This window comes from Accipiter gentilis, chromosome 20 (assembly GCF_929443795.1).
Source record: "Accipiter gentilis chromosome 20, bAccGen1.1, whole genome shotgun sequence".
NCBI classification, from domain to species: domain Eukaryota; kingdom Metazoa; phylum Chordata; class Aves; order Accipitriformes; family Accipitridae; genus Astur; species Astur gentilis.
In genome coordinates this window covers 27,020,339-27,041,291 of record NC_064899.1, presented here as the reverse complement: position 1 = coordinate 27,041,291, position 20,953 = coordinate 27,020,339, and the positions used below count along the sequence as shown (strand labels likewise).

Genomic DNA, 20,953 nt, shown 5'->3' with positions numbered 1-20,953 from the left:
CTTCCTTATGTGAAAGCATCACGTACCAGAACGAAACCAAACCACTTCTCTTCCAATTAAGAGGATACATAACATCATGGCAGACAGTTGGGTTAAATATTTAAACCCGATGGGTCTTACTCTATGCTTAGATGCAGGCAAATAATTTCCACCGAAGTCAAAGCAAGCAACAATTGTGTGTAGCGTAAATGAAGCACGTGGGTCTCAACACCCAGGTCCACGATCCCCCATCTTGTCAGCACTGTTTTCAACAGGAGCTCCTCGTACAGAGCATGTGCTTTGGTAGAGTGTACCAAGACAACACAGAATAGATACAGCTTTTCAAAATAAACAAGCAAGCAGAAAGGGTGGTACTGTAATGGCGATTTTTTTGTCCGTGAATATTCTGTATTAGTGTGAGCAGGAAACGGAGGAAATGTAAGCCCTGTTGCACAAACTGAAGCGAAGGACAGACAGAAGAATGCTTTACCGAGAGCTTCAGTGCAACTGTTATCATTTCCAGTGGCATATTTCAGTGATGGGTACATTAGAAATACCAATAAAATAATAATAATAATAAAAAAAATTAAAAGAAGATTATCTTGGTATTTGTAGTTGCTTCAAATAACAAAACTTAATCTCTTCTGGAAACAATTCCTTCGCTCCACAAATTCATTTCTACTGTCTAGAATAGGTCAGTGTGTATGCATATGGATCTATACATATTTGTAAATCATTCCGTAGCCTTACTTTCTCTTTGCATACAGAAGTATACACTAGAATTATTGTGTAGTATTTGGTATTCACATGTTACATTTAAATAAAGTTTATTAAAAAACAATTATATTAAATACAGACTAACAGAATATTCATAATATATTTTACAGAAAAAATAGCCATGTCTTTTATTTTAGAAATAGGTTTCTTTAAAAAGTTCTTTGAGATTTTTATAAAACTTTTTACCCGTGAAGATAAGTTTCCCGTCAGACCTGTAAAAAAAGATTAACCTTTAAATATTTGTGGTTTTGGTTTTTGTGTTTTTGTTTTTTTTTTTTTTTTTTTGTGGTGTTTTTTTTTTTTTTCTTTTCTTTAATACTTTTACAAGCTTACACCCTATAAATTCTTTAAAATAAAAAACCAGTATCTTTCGGGATCAAATTGGTCACAGGCCGTTCTCTAAAAAGTCAGTGGAGACTCCCTGAATCCGTTCCGAAGTGCCTCGTGTTTTTCCCTCTCTCCGGGTATCCATAGTGCAGGTTCACGTGGGAATTCGGAGCTCCCCGGGCGTCCCGCGGGACGCGGCGCCCGTCGCTGCCCGCGCCGCGCCGCGCCGCCCGCGGCCTCTGCCCAGCCCCGCCGGGGTCTCCGCCGGGTCCCGCGGCCGCGCGCGGGTGCCCAAAGAGCTGGCGCCCGCTCCTCACTTGCTTTCCAGGTTGTAGCAGTGGACGTCTCCTTTCCCCTTCCCGTCGTAGCCGGGAAGCGGCTGTCCGTACTTATCCACGCACCAGCAGTATCCTCTCTTTCGGCCTTTGGATGGGCGACACTGAAAGAGAAGGGAAGACCCCGTTGGCACCATTTCTGCTCTCTCCGCTCTTGGCGTCGCAGAGCGGGGGGTTCCTGCTCGTTTGATGGCTGCACTTCCATACCCTGGCCGTACCCGACGGAATCAGAGCGTTTATTACCACTCCCAAGGACCGCAGTAAAAGCTGACCGCCTCTGCCCATCAACCCCTTTGGGTCTAATGACTCCACAATGAAATGGCTCCGAAAACTACCGGAAAACAGCCTTATGAACTACCGCCTACTACATTAGGGGGCTCAGTTGCCCCCTTTGAACACCAGGACTGCTTACAGCAGTACGGGCAGACGACTGGGACCTGTCCTTGGAAGAGAAAGTTAACAGATTTGTTCCACGCTAAAGCGCAGTCCTGCAAAGACAGCCATTGCAGCGGTGAACACCCTTGGCTTGCGTCTGTTTGCTGGAGGAATTTCAATACTGTAGTTATAGTGCATATATATATATACTGCATATATAAAGGCAGACATTTATTAACAGGTAAATAATCCTTCTGTAGGGGAGTCGTCACTTCAACAACTGCTAGGTGTACCAGAACTTTATGTGTGTATTTTCCTATCAATAAGGTTGCTTATATACTAGTCTATAACCTATGTCAGCTTTAGCAGTTGCCTGGTGGAATTTGCCAGCAATGCCGACCAACCTGAAACTACCACAGGCGACGACACCGAACCTCTTTAGAAATAGCGATGCAGTAAAAATGCATTATGAAGTCTAGTATGTACTAAGTCGTGCTCTCCCCAAGGCACCAAGAACGGTAAAAACTAGACTAAAGGGGATGACACGCTGCAGGTTGCCTTCACTAGGGAGCCCTGGACACAGTTACGTACTGTGAGCCCCTGGGACCCCGGCAAGGCTTTCGCCCACTCAAAAGACACGTGCCTCCAGGACACAGATTACTTCACTGCGTTTGCCACGGTCAACCTCATTGCCAAGACGTAGCCTCCACGTCAACTCAAGTTTTGAGATTCGGTGATACGCGCCTCGCTGCAAATGCTAACAGAGGTGGCTGTTTAGTCAGGACAGACTTACAAAGGAGGCGGTGACACAAATACACGTAGCTTTTCAAAGACTGAGGTTTCGCCCGTTGCATCGCCAACGTGAAGGAGGATAGGCTAGACCGAAGCCACTTACAGCACCCAGCGCTCCGAAGGCTATCTACCCATCACGCAAGCAGAGCAAACACTGCCTCTGAGATCTCAGCAATTCAAGGATTTCAGAGGTTCAGGCTGGCACAAGGCAGGTAAACTTCGCCGCTACCGCTCAGCTGCTTGTTCTCCAGAGTCTGACAGGCATGTCCCCATCTCCCACGTGGGTACGGCAGCGGCTCGCAAAGCTGAGCGTCTCTTCCATGTGCAGGTACACAAGGAAACATCAACATCATGTGTTGGGCTTCACGTGCTGCCCAAAGCGCCTGGCCCTTTTCACATCTAGTTTCGGACCTCGGGCCGAAGGGTGGTATTTGGGACAGAACTGTGAAGACGGGTCACTCCTGGGACAGCCTGCACCAGCACATCGGCCTCCGAGCCAACTAATCTGTGGCAGCGTGGAGTAGGGCAGAGTTTGCACTAGGAACTCGGGAAAGAGACATGGGAGCAGATCACACGTTAGACACAAACTTCTGAACAAGTTTCCATCTTGTTTATTTTATTTTATATTAGAGTAAATGAAGTAATATTAGTCACCGGAACTGCAAATTAATCTACCACCGTGATATCTTTTTGAGTAACAAGCCCAGCGCAGAAATAACACGATGCCTTCTCTTCCCTGAATTTGCAGTCCTTCTGCATTAGCCCTATGCAAACGGACGGCAGCAGGATGACGAGATCAAGCTTAAAGTACCTATCAGCTTATTGTAGGAGAAGGTGAAGAAGTTCAAACCTACTGATAGAACAGCTACATTAATAATTTGCTAAGCTACGTGGTTAGCTGCATTTGAGTTCCAGTCACCTGTTCAGCTGGTTTTCGGCACTAGATCTTTAAACGTTAAGCTCTACAGCTCATGTTTATTGTCTCAAAAGCCTGACCAGGGCTTGTCCGCATTCTCCAGGACTTCCACGAATGGCTGCTCAAAGTCCACTGATGTCATTGGGAGATTTTCCTCCAACTTTGGTGGCGACTGGACTGGACTCTAGTTTGAGTGGTATTAACATTTAGTGACTTATATTCGTCATGCTCAAAACTGAGGAATTCATAAACAGCAGCCTTTGCACAACTGAAATTTTACAGACAAGGAAACTGAGGCAGCAGTTCTCGAGTTGTTTTTCCCAAGAGAGCAGGCACAGATGGAGCACGAATTAGAGCATAGGGCTTCTGGCTGCCAGCCTGGTGCTCCGGCAATGAAACTACACTTCTGCTAATAATAGTAACGCAGCCTCCCCTTTTAGAAGTACTATATGAAGTATGTTACACAACTCCCGCTGATTCATAGGCTTGCATCACTCTCAAAACAAATGATCAATTAAAGTTATCTCATGTTGTTGGAGGTTTTGACTGCTTTTTACAGTTGCAAAATCAATTTTCAGAATTAACTACAACATTAAGTTAGTCTGCAGGAACACCTTCCCTACTACTAATATATTTTTTTAATTTCTTCTAGACAACCCATTTGGAAAACAAAACGCTTAGATCATTCTACAGCTGAAATAACGCTCTGTGAGGAAAACAGTTTACCTTTCCCAATCTGCGATTTTGTACTACCCTCTCAGGCATGCTGTCAGTAATAAAGGACTTCCGATTCAAAAGTCATGCTTTTATCCTGAAGCAGCTTTCCTGCATCCCCTACATAAGCGGTGGACGTAAGTTCATATAGAAAAAATATACATATAAATATCCGCTCTTCTGAATTTTGTACTCCACGTACATTTCAAGGCTCTGCCCAGCTCTTCCATATGACTTCAGAAGTCCAAAAAGCTGGAAAACTGCCCAAGCGGTGGAGCCAGTAATTACTTCTGATAGAAACACCAGCTGCCAGCTTCCATGCCACCTGCCCCTCTCCCTTCCACAAAGAAGTGCCGCAGAGGCATTCGTGGGGCGCAGCAAAGCATATGGTATCCCACTGAATTCCTGGTCGGGCCAGAGGTCTCCGTGGAGCTACGGCCCTGGTCTCCCAGAACAGACTGCAGACAGCACTGACATACACTGCGAGCCGTTTTGGCTCCCGTCAAGCCCAACTCTGTTTTCAGTGGAATGATGCCAGCTCACATTTAGGTGAGTATCTGGCTCCGGTACACAAATATGGGGCAAGTCTAGTAATTGCCCCATATAATAATTCTAATTTCATCAAAACCTTTTTTTCCATGCTTGAGGCAGAAACGTGCCTGTATCAACCTATTCCATGTAAATATACCTATATGCCACAGTTGAATAGTACGGCCTTTCATGTGTGATTTATTAAGACAAAGAATTCTAAATTTTAATAGGTCTGATTTTAAAAAAGTTTATATATAAACACAAGGCATGAAGTATTTTTCATGTTATACCCTGAGAGGTAAATTTACGTTCTTAAAATTGATTCACGTATGCAAATTATTCCCTATGGTTGTTCCGGAAAAGTCAACTCCTAGTTATCTACAAAAGTCTTGAAAAATAACTGCTTTCAACTTGACTGGAAGAGTGGGTGACCAGGAAGGCAGAATACAGCAACATGTGAAGCGCCTCCTGAACGAGTTTTAGTGCTTTCCAGGGGGATGATTCCTACCATCACACACCTATCTGTGTTATCATCCTAGGCAGTGGTTTTGGCAGCTGTTTCCAGAATTAAAATTGCCCAGCTCACGCTCATTTTTTGATGGATTCACTGTATATTTCCTAACATATTATCCTGAATTTTGTTGTCACAACAGAATTATAATTGAATTACAGATTGAATGCTGCTAATACTAGCAATGAAGGAAATTCATAAAACAGCCTAACATTCTGTTCGTGAGATTAGACACCTACTCACAGCGCCTGAAACGTCAGACCTACGCGTTGGTACTCCAAAAAGAAAACCAGACACACACAACCATCGCATTGCCTCGCGGACAGTGAATTCAGTCTGGAGCGGACTCGCTTCTCAAACCAACGTGTTTTTCCAGGAGTTAGTTCTACGAGGGCAACTCAACTCGAATACACTACTTGTGGTTCGTATTTTGTTCGTGAGAAGCAGCCCGGCTCTGTAAGCCCCACGAGAAGCACTCCAGCTGCACTTCAGGTACATTTACCCACAAGGGCTCCATCTGTGGGCATCTCCTACACGATCCTGAGTTGTCTCCAACTACCGTTGAAGCTGCTGGACCCGTGGGAATTGGCACGGTGTCTGACAAGGCTGGCCAGCTGTGGAAGTGCCCCTTCACCCTCTCCATGTGCCGACCCATCGCGCAGGAACCTCCTACAGCACCCTGAAAGCCTCTAGGCAGCACGGACACTACACAGAGGGCAGAAGCACCTTTGCTCCATACCAACACCTTATTCTCGTAAATCAACTTCTAGTAACAAAGACCAGGTAAGCGTATCATCTGTCTTTCCTTTTTTTTTTTTGACTCTGTATTTCGTTTTTTTTCTGCCTCAGTGGCAGGACTGTGACTGCACTTTCAAGTACAGTCATCCTTTAAAGTAAGGCACTTTAATACGTGCTTACTGTGGATCTAATTTACTACACGCACATGCCAGAGACAGCGTGCAAACCACCACCTTTTTGCTGACGAAGCAAAAACCTCAGAGGCTGCAGAGAGACGAAAGCAAGATCTACTGAACAAGGTAAATACCAACCTGCGGTCTTCTGGAACACCTACAGAAGCAAAAGGGCTACAAAACGCTCGTGTGACTTGAATGCAGTCAAATGATGTGCTGTTCTAGAGTAACTAAGCAAATGTTTTCATGGCACAGGCGCAAAACACAGCCCTAGCCTCACTCCACGTGGCAGTCCAACGCATTTTCTGAGCAAACGCAGACCGAGATGCGAGCACTGCTCTCTGCTAGTTTACGCGCGGCGGGAGAGGAACGACACGGACTTTTCCCAAGACTCCAGACGACAAGAAGAAACTCCGTCCCCGCTTGGGGACGCGTAGACGCGCTCAGCAGCGTGCAGCGAAGGTCAACCAGCGCAGTCGGTGCTGGGCTGACGGCAGGAGGGAAGGCTGGAAGCCTCAGCCCTACTGCAAACGCCCCACCTGACACTGCCGGCTTAACCCCGAACTCCAGGGAACACCCGAAAGGGAAAGACTGTTTCTAAGAAAGCTGGAAGCCAAAAACCGGAGGGATGCCATTCCTGAAATAAGGCTGCCTGGTCAGAGGTTGGCCTCTCACTTCTGACCCATGAACTGCATCAGCACCAGTAACGCGGAGTCAGCCGCTCCTTTGGCCGGTAACCAGAGAGAGAGAGCGGCCGACTCACGTAAACCCAAATGGGAGAGACAAGACCGTCCGCAAACAAAATCTGGCCTTACAGAGGGTTTGCCTCGAGGAAAATCTTCAACTTTTGAATTCAGGAAGTTTTGGAATTACGCGTTTGGAGGCAGGTCACTAACTAAACCCTGGAATTAGGTGGGATGTGCACACTAAGCAACGAACCTGGCAGGTCTTGCCCTTCCCCTGGTTTCTGAATGAGCTTCAAGGGCAGCCCCGAACGGAGGATGCTGCCGCAGCTCAACCTGCATGCACGACTGAAGCATAAATACCTGCAGTTTAGGTCTGCATTTGTCAAGAAAGGTCACAACCCCAGAACCAAAGAGGACTGAGAAGCCATCCTTGCTGCAGAGTAACTACTAGATGTATCACTTTCACGATAACATGACCTGGATTTGGGAAGCGATCTGTGTAGCACATAAAGGACAGATATATACCTTTCTCAAGTTGCTTTTTGTAACGTGATCCAGCGCAGTTCTTCTAGGAACTCTCAAGCAGCTATTTACAATTCAAAGCATTGATCTATTGCAGTCATATGGTGACTGCAACATTTAGCTCTGTGGGTTATTACAGAGGCACTGCTTTTTTTAAACCAAAGGGCATTAGTATCTAGGACACCAGCCAACCCATGAGTGATTAGGTATGAAGTTTCTCAAATGAATCTGTTGTCATGACCAACAGAAAATAAAAACACTGTCCCCACTTGACAAGGTTCAGCGCTATCAGACGAGGTCCTAAAACTAGTGCCTCTGTAAAATGATAGACAATGCACCTTGCTGGCAAGATTGTTCAGCAAAATGCAGAAAAGGTGAAGTGCATTCACTGAAATGATCGAGAGACTGCACTTACTTGCTTTTTCTTGTAGAACCCCTTCTTGTCACAATTGGGAATATGAAAGCCCCTGGGACTCAAGACGTTCAGGATCTTTAGGTGGTTTAAAGTGTCTTCCATTTCTCTACGACAGGGACCCTGTTAATGAGCATATTTTAGAAAGCACAGGTGAAACGTCATTCCCAAACGCCGTCTTTCACCCAAGAGTTAATAAATCTCTAAAGGGCAAGAAGCACAAACCCAGGCAAATCCATTAAAACAAAGGGATGGCTGGATATGTCAAAAGGCAGACCATTCACAGATAAAATTCTGACTTTCTGCTTTACCGATTTCTAAACACTGAAGGCCTTATGCTATGCTGAGGCACAGACTGGCGTTTCCAGTCAAAATCACAGCCACGCATACCTACGGGAAGGCTTAACCAGTATGTAAATCAATCCTACGTTAACATAATTTAGGTTTGGAAAAGCTGGCCTGGCACCAAGTGGGGAAAGAAGGCGGTAGGCAACTGGAACTAGACCACTTGGTAGATCTTCCCTAATGCCATTTGATTCTTGTGATTCTGCTGGATTTGAAATCTTCAATGAAATGGATTTAATTGAAAACAAATAGTTTGGCATACATAATGTATACGTATATATAAAAATACGGGAACTTTGGACAACAAGGCCCAATTTCAACCGGACCAAATGGACGCAGCCGTGCAAAGGAATGGTTGCACACAACAGTCTCGTTAGATAAGTATGTCACTTTTTGCCTCACTTTCTCCACCTGCGAAAGGCTGACAACAATGCGGTGAGGATTAGCTCTAGGACGATGAGCCAAAAAGAACTTCCAGAAGCACTTTTAAGAGCATGTCTCAAACGCCAACTAATTATTTCTCACTGCAGCCCTTCAGGGTAGGGAGTAAAGCATTACGAGCCCCACTTTGCAGTCAGAAAACCAGGAGCGGAGGAGTTCACGGTTTGCCAGGGGCCGAGAATACAGGCAGCGTCAGCAGTGGGATCGGGATTCGAGTCGCAGCCTCCAAACTCTGTCCTTAGCTACGCTCCTGTCTGGGCACATTACGGACTCAGTCCACCAGCCTGCTTCTTCAGCGGAGACCTGAAACATTCCTTTGCATGGTTGCAGGGTTTAATACGTTTTAAGTTGCTGTATCAACACAAAGATTCACTTGGTGCAATTTTTAATTAGTGAGGTAATGACATTTATACTTTCAAGTGGTAATACTAATAGTTTGCTCATGTTAAGTGCCTTCCCTGTGAGTGTCTGAAAGCATACAGACTCCACAGTTCTACTGGAGTTTAGAACTCATTTTTTTGGTTAACGAAGACCTTCCTTGCTGCTTTCGTATGTTTTCTTTCCATGTCAACCTCACAAGCTCTAAACATGCGCTTTAAATTGCTGCTCTTATTGGCAGTTCCTTAAAAACCCGAAACTGCTCAGACACGCTGACTGCACATCACGCACGTTCAAGTACCCGGTCCTGAGTTAGGCCTACAAAAAGAGCAAACAGCTTTTTTTTCCTCTCTCCAAAGTCACAGAGAGCAATATCAAAAGCTAAGATACAGACACAGCTAGAAGGGCATTTGCTGACGAGGGCACCTGTCCCCAGTGGACTTATTTCTGGTTCTTACGGAGACCAGCAGCCTTGGCAAGTCTTTGCTCACGGGGCCCAACTACCGTGTAAGCGAAATGTTCATCCTAGTCAAGACCAGGACCCGATTTCCTCAGAGCTACCCGAGGTCATTCTTTTACTGCAGGCAGTTTACTTCACGTTTTCGGGAGAAGGACATGCTGGAAGGCAGATACTGAAGTGTTTTTACTAGATGGGCTGGACATCAGTGACAAACTAAGCTTGTCCTAACTTGGAGGCCACCCTTTCTTCAGACACAACCTTCCACCTCATGCAGGTTTCAAAACCTCCTTTTGCAGATGGGAAGCCACATCTGGTCTCACCACGACGCTTCCGATGAAACGTCGAAGCACATCCAGGTGTATTTTTTAGGCCGTCTGGCAGAGGCACAAGGACAACCACCGGGTTATCAGGAGGAAGCATTACTCTGTTTGCGACCAAATTTAACGATGGCACTATTAAACCTGTCCCAAGTCCGCTCACACAAATGTGTGATAATTACAGGGGGGAACGAGAACTTTGGATCTCTTAGTGAAAATCATACTTGCATCAATGTAAACATCATTGTGTTAGGCCTCCGTCTTTTCTGAACGTGGTCTGCTCGGTCTGCTGGTTGTCTGCATTTGCAGAGCCAATAGTTTTACCAGTGAAACAGCTGGAATGCCCTAAATGGCTACAACAATTACCACCATTTAGTTATTTAATGTACTTATCCTGTCATACGCACAACACGCATATACGTACACACGCAGGCGCACGCTCACGTGCTGGGAAACGCCCTTCCATTTACAAAAGTACTTACGTATTCAGTCTCTTGTTTGGATTCAGAAGAGAAATTCAGTGTATCTGTACTCTGCGAATCATATTCCACTTTATAGCGCTGCGTATTTTTGGCTTGCACTTTCCTGATGATATCTATTTTGATGTGCGGTGGATGCAGTTTGGAATCTGGCACCCTGTGAGAGTTCGGGATGGCCTGATTTTCGCTGCTGCTGGTACTCCGGTCTTCTTCTTCTGAATCACTGGAATTTCCTTCGAGAAGAACAAATGCAGTGAAGAAATAATGTTAATCAACTGCCAGCTGCATCCGGAATGGCAACAAGCCTCCAGACGAGTTTACGAGCTTAATTTTCCTTCACAAACCAGCGATATGTAAAAGGACGAACAACTCAGCGTTCCGCACGCATCCGTGCCTTTGCTGCCGAGCGATGCCCTTTTGTAACTGAAGCATCCCCTTGCTCCCGGCAGCCTCGCGAGGCACCCAACCGCCCCATCCCCGCAGGCTGCCCGACACTCGAAAACCGGCCACCTCCACTCGGCCGCCAGCCACCACCGCCCCCGCTTCTCGCCCCGTGGCGCCCGCGGCAGCCCCACCGGCTGCCGACCCACGGCCGGCTCCGTCAACTTCAGCTGGACGCGGCTGCGTGGGTAACTTCTGGGCTGTGGTGTGACTCTGTCTTCCCCAGGATGGTGATTTTTTTTTTTTTTTTTTTTAAAGAGGCATTCATACAACAAATTCTACCACGCTGAGTTTCACAGTTCTAGGTAGCTATTTTTAATACTTTTCCTTTCTTAATTTTATTCAACATGCAGAACAGGGAAGGAAAAAATAAAATAGCACGTCTTCATTCTTCTGCTGTTAAAATCAGAAACATTTCTAAGTGTACGAAAAGCACTTTAAGGGTAATGGACAAAAAAATGCCATTCATTCTGTAATGGTGTCAAAGGACAAACATCTGCTTTCATCACAAGCTTCAAAAATATTTTCTCTTTAAACTACCGTCCACAAAAATACAGGAGAAGCACATTTTTCCAAAATACTGCATAAGCCTAGTGTTCCTGTACCTCCTGAGGTATTTGTTTACACTGCATTTCTCCCTCTGAGGAGACTCCTGCAGTGTAACTGTAACTGGCTGCGTTTCCTCCAGGGAATTTTTCGAGTTTGGATATTACTATCAGCTAAGTAGCTAAGTCCCACGAGTCGCTGCCTTGGCTGCTGGCCACTTTTTTTTTTTTTTTTTTAAAGGAAATCATATTGGGAGTGCACAATGATAACTGATGTGCAGGGAACATCCTGGAAATCTGTATTAAAATTGCACTTGATGGCTCACTGAAAACCACAAAAGCCAAGAAATTCGGTGCTAAACCTGAAAGCCCACGTTCACGCAGCCCATTGACTCTAAATTTTTCCCCACAGGCAGCAGTACCGTGGCACTGCCAATATGCAGGAACAGGGGAGGAGGAGGAGGGATGCGAGCTGACATCCTGGGCCCGGCGGTTTTAGTGTAGCCACTGCTGGCAATGGACATAATTGACCAGGAAAATCCAACTGCCAGTGCAAATGGATTAAGGAAGTTTAAGTCCTAAGTCTAAATTTCCTGGCTTTTGTGGGTTTAACTCAGACTCTCAGTGGTATTTGAACATATTTCTGGTGGTTTAATGTCCTGGTTTTAAACAGTGGTTTGTTTTTTTTTTTCCACATTCTTAATGAAGTTTGCAAGAAATGACACAATAAAATGCTATAAACCTGAATCTCCTAAATATATAAACACTAGGGCTGCCAGGTTTTCTGCAGTAAGTGCAGTCCATTAGTTTGCCTCCTCTACCAAAAAATAAGTATAAAATCCTCTTAATGTGCATTAAATAATTACCAGGCTGGTCATTTCAGTTTAGATAGGCCACTGCGTTTCAACAGCACTTCTTACACTTCGATTTGGAAAACGGTCATAATGCCACATTTTCAACTGGGAAGCATATTCGATTAACTCCGTTTCACAAAACTTGGTGCCGTGTCAGCTTCGCACCCTCGTAACAGAAACAAAACCGCTATGAGAGTTCCTTGCTCTCTTTTAAAAAACGGCTTAGAAGGGCTGCACACGCACGCTACCACTTGACACTTTTGTGCCCCCAAAAAACTGAACTGGAAAGCAAGTCAGCGGCCTACTGCAGCTGCTCTTGAGGAGGTACTGTAACATACACCACCCCACAGCGATTTCCAGCGATTTCTGCCAACTAGGAACGACCAACAGCGGAGCACGAGGCGGGCCCTAGCTGTCCGGACCAGGGAGTGCAGGATTTGGAGGAGCGGTCCCCGTGAGGAGGTGGGCACCGCGGGCCGCACGGGTTCAGCCAACTTCTTCCTTCTCGCACCCCGGGTTTGCAGCCCTCACCCCCTGAACGTGGACTGTGAGGGTCCGACTTCTGCACTTTTTAAGGAATCAAAGCTCCTACCGACTTCAAAATGGGGAGTTCTCCCTCAGCCAGGAATGCAGAAACAGGAACTCGGCAGTAGGACTATTTAGGCGGAAAACGGAAAGATTTTCGGCAAAGCGCAGCTCCGTCTTCCCTAACGGCCACCGTTAGAAGCTCTACCCCTCCACCGAACAGCACCGACCCTGACAACCAGCCCTCGCCCCCTCGTCTCCAGCTGGCGCCGAGGACGAACACCCAAAGTTGATGGGATGAAGGAAGCCGCTCCATGTTCCAATGAGATTTAAAACTTCAGCGAGTACCTCTGCCCTGTCGCTCAAATTGTCACGGCCTGGGCGCGGGACATAAATACTTGTAATAAGGCATCTCCTGCTCTCGTAGCAGCCCGTTAGCTGGAGCGCTGGTGCCACTTCCTCAGCTGAGGAGAGGCCAGCCAAAGAGTCCCTGCAACCTAGCGGAAAAACCGGCCTTTTAAGAACGCAAACAGCGGAGAGAGAGCCTTCTGACACGCTTTTCTACTAAACAGCTGTTAACATACTTGCAGCTGGTTAGCAAACAGCTTAGTGAAATGTTTGCACAGAGGGGCTGTGCTTTCTTGATCCGAATCCCAAGTTTCCCCGTCTTAACTTTCCAAACGGGCGTGCTAACGGAACTTTTTCCGACCGTCCCTTCCTCTTCAAACCAACCAAACCCCGCTCTGTGTGAACCTCTCCTTTACAAGCCGCGCAAGAGCTACGGGAAAGCTTCGCTCGACCGAAGATTTATTTGCAGCGCGGGCGAAACCCCAACGTCCTCTCCCAGCCCGCTGTGCAAACGCTTTGTTCTCAACACCCCCCTCCCGGGCCAGGGGGGATATTTAACACACCCCCCCCCCGCCCCCCGTGCTCAGCGCTCCCGGACCTGCCCCGCACCCTCCGGCCCTCCCGCACCCTCCTGCCAGCAACAGCGGGGCCAAACCCTTCTCTCTCTCTCTCTCTCTCTCTCTCCGTGGAGGCTCCGCAGCCCCACGCACCCGCGGGAGCAGCGCGCCCTCCCTCCCCACCCCGGCCCCAATTCCCCCCCCCCCCCCAAAAAGAGCAGCTCTGCCCGTTTGGCCATCCCCCCCCCCCCCAGCCCCCCGCCTTACCTGCGCCGTGCGGTGCGGGCAGCAGGAACGCCCGCAGCTTGCCGCCCGCCGTGCCGTTGGTGCAGAGCCCGCGGCCCTCCAGCAGCGCCTGCAGCGGCCGCGCCTCCTCCCGCCGCGGCTGGCAGCTGAGCCCGGCGCCGCAGCGCTCCGTGTAGATGCCGCAGGGCTGACCCGGCCGCAGGGCGCAGGTGAGGCAGCAGCCGCAGCCGGGTTCCCGCACCCGCTCGGCGCAGTCGGGCCGCAGGGGTTTGCACTGCTGCAGCGCCCGCGCGTCGCAGGGCTCGCACCGCACCACCGGCCCCGCCAGGGCCGCCGCCGCCGCCGCCCGCCGGACCAGCAGCGCCAGCGCCGCCGCCGCCACTGCCCACAGCACGCCGGGCCGCGGCACCATGGCAACCGGCGGAGGAAGGAGCCGGGACGGGGCGGGGGGGGGGACGGGGGGGACGGACCCCGCCGGGAGGCGCCCCCCGCCGCGGAGCGGGACGGGCAGAGCCGGGCGGGCGGGCGCCGCCGCCGGCGAGGGGGGCTGCGGGGCGGGGAGCCGCCCGGAGCGCTGCGCCGCCGGCCCGCTGGCTCTTCAGCCGCCGGCCCGCAAGCCCATAAAGGTGCCGGGAGCTCGGCGGCAACAAAGGCAACTTTTTCTTTTTTTTCCTTCTCTTCCCACCCCCCCCACCCCCCCGCACTCCTCTCTGCGGAGCGCCTGAATCGCTTGGCTTGACACTAACTTTTTTTTCTGGTTGGGTTTTGGGGGGGGGGGGGGCACACACAACAGTCAGGAAAAAAACCCCAAAAACCCCAAAAACCCGCTCTGTAAAAGTAAAAAAAAAAAAAATTTTAAAAAAAATTTAAAAAAGCCAAGCCCCGACGGTCTGAAGAAAACTTGGTCCAAAAACGCTCCAGAAAAAGAAAGAAGGAGAAAGAGCGGAGAGGGGGGCAAACAGAGAAGGGGGGGAGAAAAACAAATCAAAGGAGCAGGGTCCCTCCGGTTTATTCCCGTCGCCGCCCGCCGCCGGCTCCGCTCCGCGCCCGGCCGTCCCCTCCCGCCGCTCGGGCCGCCCTATATAAGCGCCGCGGCCGCCGGCCCGCCCCGCGCCATGAATAACGAGCGGCGCGGCGCGGCGGGGGAGCGCCGGCCCGCGCCAAATCCAGGTTTCGGTCGGGGAGGGCTGGGCGGGCGGTGCCGGGGGGTTCGTGGGCTCTTAGAAATCAGCTGGAAGGGGCACGGCGCGGGGGAGCGGGGGCGGGGGGGCAGCGGCGCGGGCCTTTTGTTTCACGGCGAAGTGCTCCGTGCCCGTGTCCGTGTCCGCCTGGGTCTGCTTGGCACCGGGAGAGGAGACGGGAGCAAAGCCGGCGGGGGGGGGGGGGTGGGGTGGGGTGGGGTGTGTGTGTGCCCTTTTTTTTGGACCCCTCGCTACCATCCTGCCTGCTTTGGGGCCGACGGCGGAGAGCCCCGGCCGTGGAGGAGGCGTGTCTCACCCGCACCCACCCGCACGCAGGTCCGGGGCGCACCTCGGGGCCGGCTTTCGGCTGGCGTGAAGCTGCGTGTCCAGGGAGGTGGGGGAAACCCCTTTGCACGCGCCCACGCCCACGCAGGCTTTTGCACAGATGTTGCTATCCCGCACGGGGCTCGGTCCGTGTCACGTCCCTGCCTCGTGGAGGTGCCTCCCCTCATTTAAAGTGTTTTCTGGAGAACTCTGAAAAACTTTTCCCTCTGCCCATAAGAAAACGGTTTCCATTGCAACATCCTTGTAAATCTGGGGGGGGGGGGGAACGGACGGACACACCAGCAAACCAAACAACCCCCTCAAAACCCCACGTCGATTTTACACAATGCGTGGGTTTGCGTTCTCTTTGTAGCCACTACACATTCCGCCCCCGTTCTGCTCAGCTTTTTTCGCTCCCCCGGTTAACTCGGCTTGCCTTTGATGGAGACAATCTGAATTGGCAATGCCAGAATTTGCGACCATCCTTCCTGAAGCTCTCCCGCGAGCTGATGTGGAAGGGGCTCAAGAGGTGTACACGTAGACATGTAGAGTGTTTCAGCCATAGGAGCCTGCTCTTCATGCAGAATAAAACCAATAATGCTCGCAGATACTGCCTTACGCAAATGCATTCTGCCCTGGGACTGGTAAGAGCCAGACTACTGCTCTATTTTCAACCCCTTCATCATTAACACTGAAGCCCACCTTCCTGTAGTTCATCACCTGCTCGTGTGTCCAAATTCAAGTGGAAGAGTATGTGCGTTATTGCTCGGGGTACTGGCCATGATGCTGTGAATCTCAAAAACTGCACTTTTTACAAATCAGGTCTTTTTAGATAGTTACAATCAACTATACACTTTGTGTCCTCTGTTCCTCATTCAGTAATGATACCTTTCAGATACCATCTTGAAAGACCCACCGTGCATAGCAGGATAAAAAATACCCGGGTTTATGTGTGAAGAGTACGGTGTAAGAGTAGATAGAGACTTTTCCTCGGGAAATCAAATTAAAGATCTGTTGGAAGAGAGATCAGCCTTGCTTAATGCCTCGATGGGTGACTGCACCAAGGCTTTTCAGCCTTCTTTTGTCCTCTTGCTCATTTTGTTAATTGACCAAAAGAGGTCGCAGGTTGTCCAGGATTGAATTAGAGTCTCACTAAATCTCTGCGAGCCCATCTACAAAGGGGGAATTGATCAAGCACAATATATTGCATGTTTCGTCTCAGGGTTGGTTGGGGTTTTTTTTTGGGGGGGTGGTGGGGGTGGTTGCGACTGTTGCAGGAGAGCTTGCTGTTACCTTTTTATTTTACTTTGGTTTTAATAACTGTTTATAGGGATGAACTCTGAAAGTCTTTGGGATTGTCTGGCAGCACGTATCGGGAGAACTCGGATTAGGTCTAGCAGACAGAGGAGGCCTCCTTCCTTTCTGCTGCATCAGTAACACAGTAGGGTAGCACTGCACACTGTACGTATACAGGCATCTTTTCACTCGGGGCGAGCTTTTATAGCATGCTGCTTTCAGAACTGAAACAATAATGCAGAGGAAATGCTGAGAAAAGAGATGTGAAATGGGGCAAAGGGAATTAAGGGATGGAAGGGATGAAAGAGAGCAACCCTTTTCCTTCACCAGTCGTACACCTCTTACTTACACACTAATACCAGTGTAACTTGTATTTCAAACTGTGGCATGAACGGTTTTTTATCAAGCTGAAACTTGACCCCCACCATCAGAAAGACCTTTTTTTCCTTTCTCTTCTTTCTTTTATAACATTCCATAAACTTTGTGGTGCACCTTTTTGAAGTCCTGTTAATACAAGGTGATACTTACAATTTCAGCAAATAAAAGTGGTCCCTTTTTTTTTTTTTTAATACACAATTGGCAAACTTAGTATATAGTTTTAAATAGCATAAACCAAGGTTAATGCAACATCAAGGTACTTTGAACAAAACGCACTCCAAGTGGGAAATTAACGCTGCCAGAGACGTGGCTGAATCACCTTGGCAGTAAGCGAGCAGAAAGCCAGTGATGTGTCAAAGATCAGGTCGGCCTAACAGCTTTTGCTAAACAATTAGCTGTTTGTACTCTATTAACCAACAGGCACTGCATTACAGTGCCTTTATATGAATGACAAAATTGGGTTCAAAGCCCTACTTGGCAATCAGAAGATGAATACCACTGTATGTGGAAAGCCAGATAAGAAATTCATAAAGAAAAAAAAACAACCCCAAACCAAAAATCCCCAGCACACACCTATAGCTGACAGCTGAATTATACTTACAGACCAAACCTTAGTAAAGTTGATGGAAATCTTCTGTGTGGACAAGGCCAAGGGCTAAATATGCAAAGTAGCAATGCTTGTAAAACTGTACCAGATCTGAACTTCCACATTTATATTTACTGTTTATTCTAGAGGCTTTGCAATTTTTGTTTTTCCTGTTTATTCAGTTTTACCGGGAGAAGAGGGAGAGACAAAAGTCACGTAGGGTTGTACTGAACCTCTACAGTCAGTTCTGGACGATGGAGAGCAGAAGAAGAACAACTGAAAGGTGCTGTGCTTCAGAGAATCTCACGTCCTCCTCCCATTGCTCTAGAGAATGAACGTGTAATTTATGGAAGCACAAAAAAGATGCACTTTATTTCCCCTTCCACTTGATCCTCCTGCCTCCTTCATCTTCAGCTCTCTCTTCTCTGGTGCATTAGCTGAACTAATACCTTTGGTGTACTTGATTATTCGTGGCTCTGTTTGCTACAGGGACAAGACATGGGAACTGGAGTCGTGGTTGAAGTAGCTCTACTTGCCGCTGCGCAGTCATATTACATTTTGGAGCAATCCAGACTTTTTAGTGTAGTCCCGTTGCACTGCATACGGTTATACTACCCAGAACTGCACTGTCAAGAGCGTGAGCTTCCCTATATAATGCCATTTTAAAACTTGTGTAATTTTGCAACTCTTTTCCTTTTTCAGACCAAAAAGAAACCTTCACAGAAATCTAGAGATAGATAGCTCGTTTTGGGTTGAGGGCTAAATCCACATCTACAAAGCATCCTTTAATTTGGGTGTCTCTGCTCTGTTTTTTGCAGACTTTGGAGTTTTATGTACAAGAAACTTCTGAAGTCAGCAGAAAGTAGGATTTCCTCAATATGTCCTTGTTTTTCAGAGGAAGAACGCTCAGATTTACAGTGAAGTCAGTTGATGTAATACGTACTTTAAACTTAATTTAAACGATACTTTCTAGATCACTATTTTCAGAAAGGCAAGGATTAAGATCTCAGCATTATTTGCCACCTATCTGTAAAAATATAGTCTAATGAAAATTTCCTGCACCCCCGCTCCTGGTTCGGGGCTAGACATGAACTTCTCAGGCATTTTCCGGCTTCACCTCTTAAGCCAAGCGGGCTTACAAAGTCAAAAACTGTACTGGATTCCCCCAAATGCCACCCTGTGCTGCTTGTCGGAAGATGGCAAACTGAATTCAGTGTGACAGAACAAACGAGAACTGAATTTGGAAGCAGATAAAATGAGGAAACCAAAGGAGAAATAAAAAATCCTTTGTTGGGAAGTCAACTGAATTGAGACATTTTACACATTAGCAAAGACTTTCCAGGATTTGTCCCTTTCTTTGCTACCAGAGGCATACATAATTAAAGAACATATATTGACGGTATTACAGAAACAGTTACCAAACACTTCCCTTCACTAATTGAGATATCTTGTTAGCCATAATAGAAGAAGGGAAGATAGCTGATAGGTTTCCTATTACAAAGCTCTTACCCAGAGAGGCATTAATCTCTTTTATGTACTAGTTAGCTATTATATAGTGTGTCATGGCAATAAAAATCTTACGGAATTTAAAGAGAACAGGGGGATTAGAGGGAGGAGGAAATGAATCAAAAAATCTAGCTCTCAGACTTCTTCATAAGAAGAGAAGAGATTGCTGCTGGACCAGGTGTTCTCCACACCCACACCGCAGACAGCAGTCTGGGTATTGCGCAAGTTCCAAAACGCAGGTGTCACAGGAGGTAAGAGGAGCAATGCTGCTGCTTCAAAAACGTACAGTCTGCTGGAGCTAGATTTACTGACACACTTGAACTTCTGTCCACAAGTCAAAAAAAAAAAGGTACTAAAAAAAAATCATATTGTACCTTAAAATCTCAGTGAGGTGCTAAGGTGGAAAAATAAGTGATTTTTGGATTACAGGAAGCAGACTGCTGCTGAGACTGGAGTGCATGGAGAACTGACCTTCTTTACGTGTATTTGATTTTGAATGAATACATTAAGTTTTAGGTAATTCTATAAATGAGTGAGTCATGAACATACCTCATGTTAAGGTGGATTTACATACAATCAGGGTCAGAAGACAAAAAGTGTAAGACATTATGTGAGAAATTAATTTAGCATGAGCTTATTCTTTTCTCTAGTCACTAATCCCATCCCTTCGTGACACTATGTTACAGTAAAACAATATCTCACTATATTTATAAAGTATCATCTATATTACATATATTATAGAAAAAAGGCAGTAATTTTAATGCCTGCAAATCTAGATGCCTCGTTACCATGTGGCCTTCAGAATAAGTCACAAAGAAAAGACACTGTTAAAAACTTTGCAGGATGTAGGTTGAGCAAAAAAAAAAAAAAAAACAAGTTGTAAAATCGTCTGTCACAGACTGGTGTTAGAGCTAAAAGCATATGCTATGAGTTCTGTTGAGAAGTTTCCCCGTATCAAAAGCATGAAGTTTTCTGGGGCAATCCGTGTGCAAAAGAAAATAGATAGTTTTAATTCCGTTGTTTTAATTACCCAAGTTAAAATCACACAAATCTCAACCATTTCCAGCTGAGAATGGCATCTCTAACATCCTATATATTACCCTAGCCACTGAACTGTTGATTGTAAATTGGCAATACTTGTCATACCTTCTCTCTTTGCAGTTCTGCTTTTCTGTTTTGCTTTATCTTGGATATCGGACTATCCATCTTAGTCCACCGTTGGGCAGCATGGGATACCCAAAGCCTCTTTGGCCTCACAGGAGTTCATAGAACCATAGAAGGGTTTGGATTGGAAGGGACCTTAAAGATCAGCTACTTCTAACATGTCATGGGCAGGGCCGCCTTCCACCAGCCCAGGTTGCTCCAAGCCCCATCCAGCCTGGCCTTGGACACTGCCAGGGATGGGGCAGCCACAGCCTCTCTGCGCAACCTGCTCCAGTGCTTCACTGCCCTCACAGGGAAGAATTTCTTCCTTACATCTAATCTAAATCTACCCTCCTTCAGTTTAAAGCCACTACCTCTTGTCCTGTCACTACGTGCCCTTGTAAAAAGTCCCTCTCCGGCTTTCCTGTAGGCTCCCTTTAGGCACTAGCAGGCTGCTCTAAGGTCTGCCAGGAGTTAAGGTCCTTTCTTCTGTTGATCACACCTGGCAGGTCTCAGGTCTATACGAATGTCTGCTGTTACGTATCTCAGCCCTCTGGGTGCTAATGCCTAAGGGAGTGATAGGCTATGATCTTACAATAGTCAATTATTATACACATAATTTTTACCAGTAACTCAGGTATGCAGAAAACCACTCTAATTACCATCAGTTCCCGCTCTACTTCAGTTGACTGACCTACTGCATTTCCCTGACTAGGATTTTAATCTCTTGGAAGACAACAGTGTTCATGCTTTCTGTTGTATAAGCAACTTATAATTTTGAGTACCGTTGCTAATTAATTAAATAATTTTTATGT

General features: G+C 47.3%; 2 protein-coding genes across 3 annotated transcripts in view; one reads left to right on the top strand and one right to left on the bottom strand.

Annotated features, from left to right (window-relative positions):
• The window catches only part of ADCY1 (adenylate cyclase 1), a 498,640-nt gene that overhangs the window by 208,162 nt on the left and 269,525 nt on the right, over positions 1 to 20,953 (top strand). The window lies entirely within an intron of this gene.
• On the bottom strand, positions 1,285 to 14,136 carry IGFBP3 (insulin like growth factor binding protein 3). The gene is made up of 4 exons (XM_049823806.1): positions 13,746 to 14,136; positions 10,212 to 10,441; positions 7,792 to 7,911; positions 1,285 to 1,522 (listed from the first exon to the last, which is right to left on the bottom strand). Exons 1-4 carry the CDS (start codon positions 14,134 to 14,136, stop codon positions 1,397 to 1,399), a joined length of 867 nt encoding a protein of 288 aa, XP_049679763.1. The 3' UTR covers positions 1,285 to 1,396.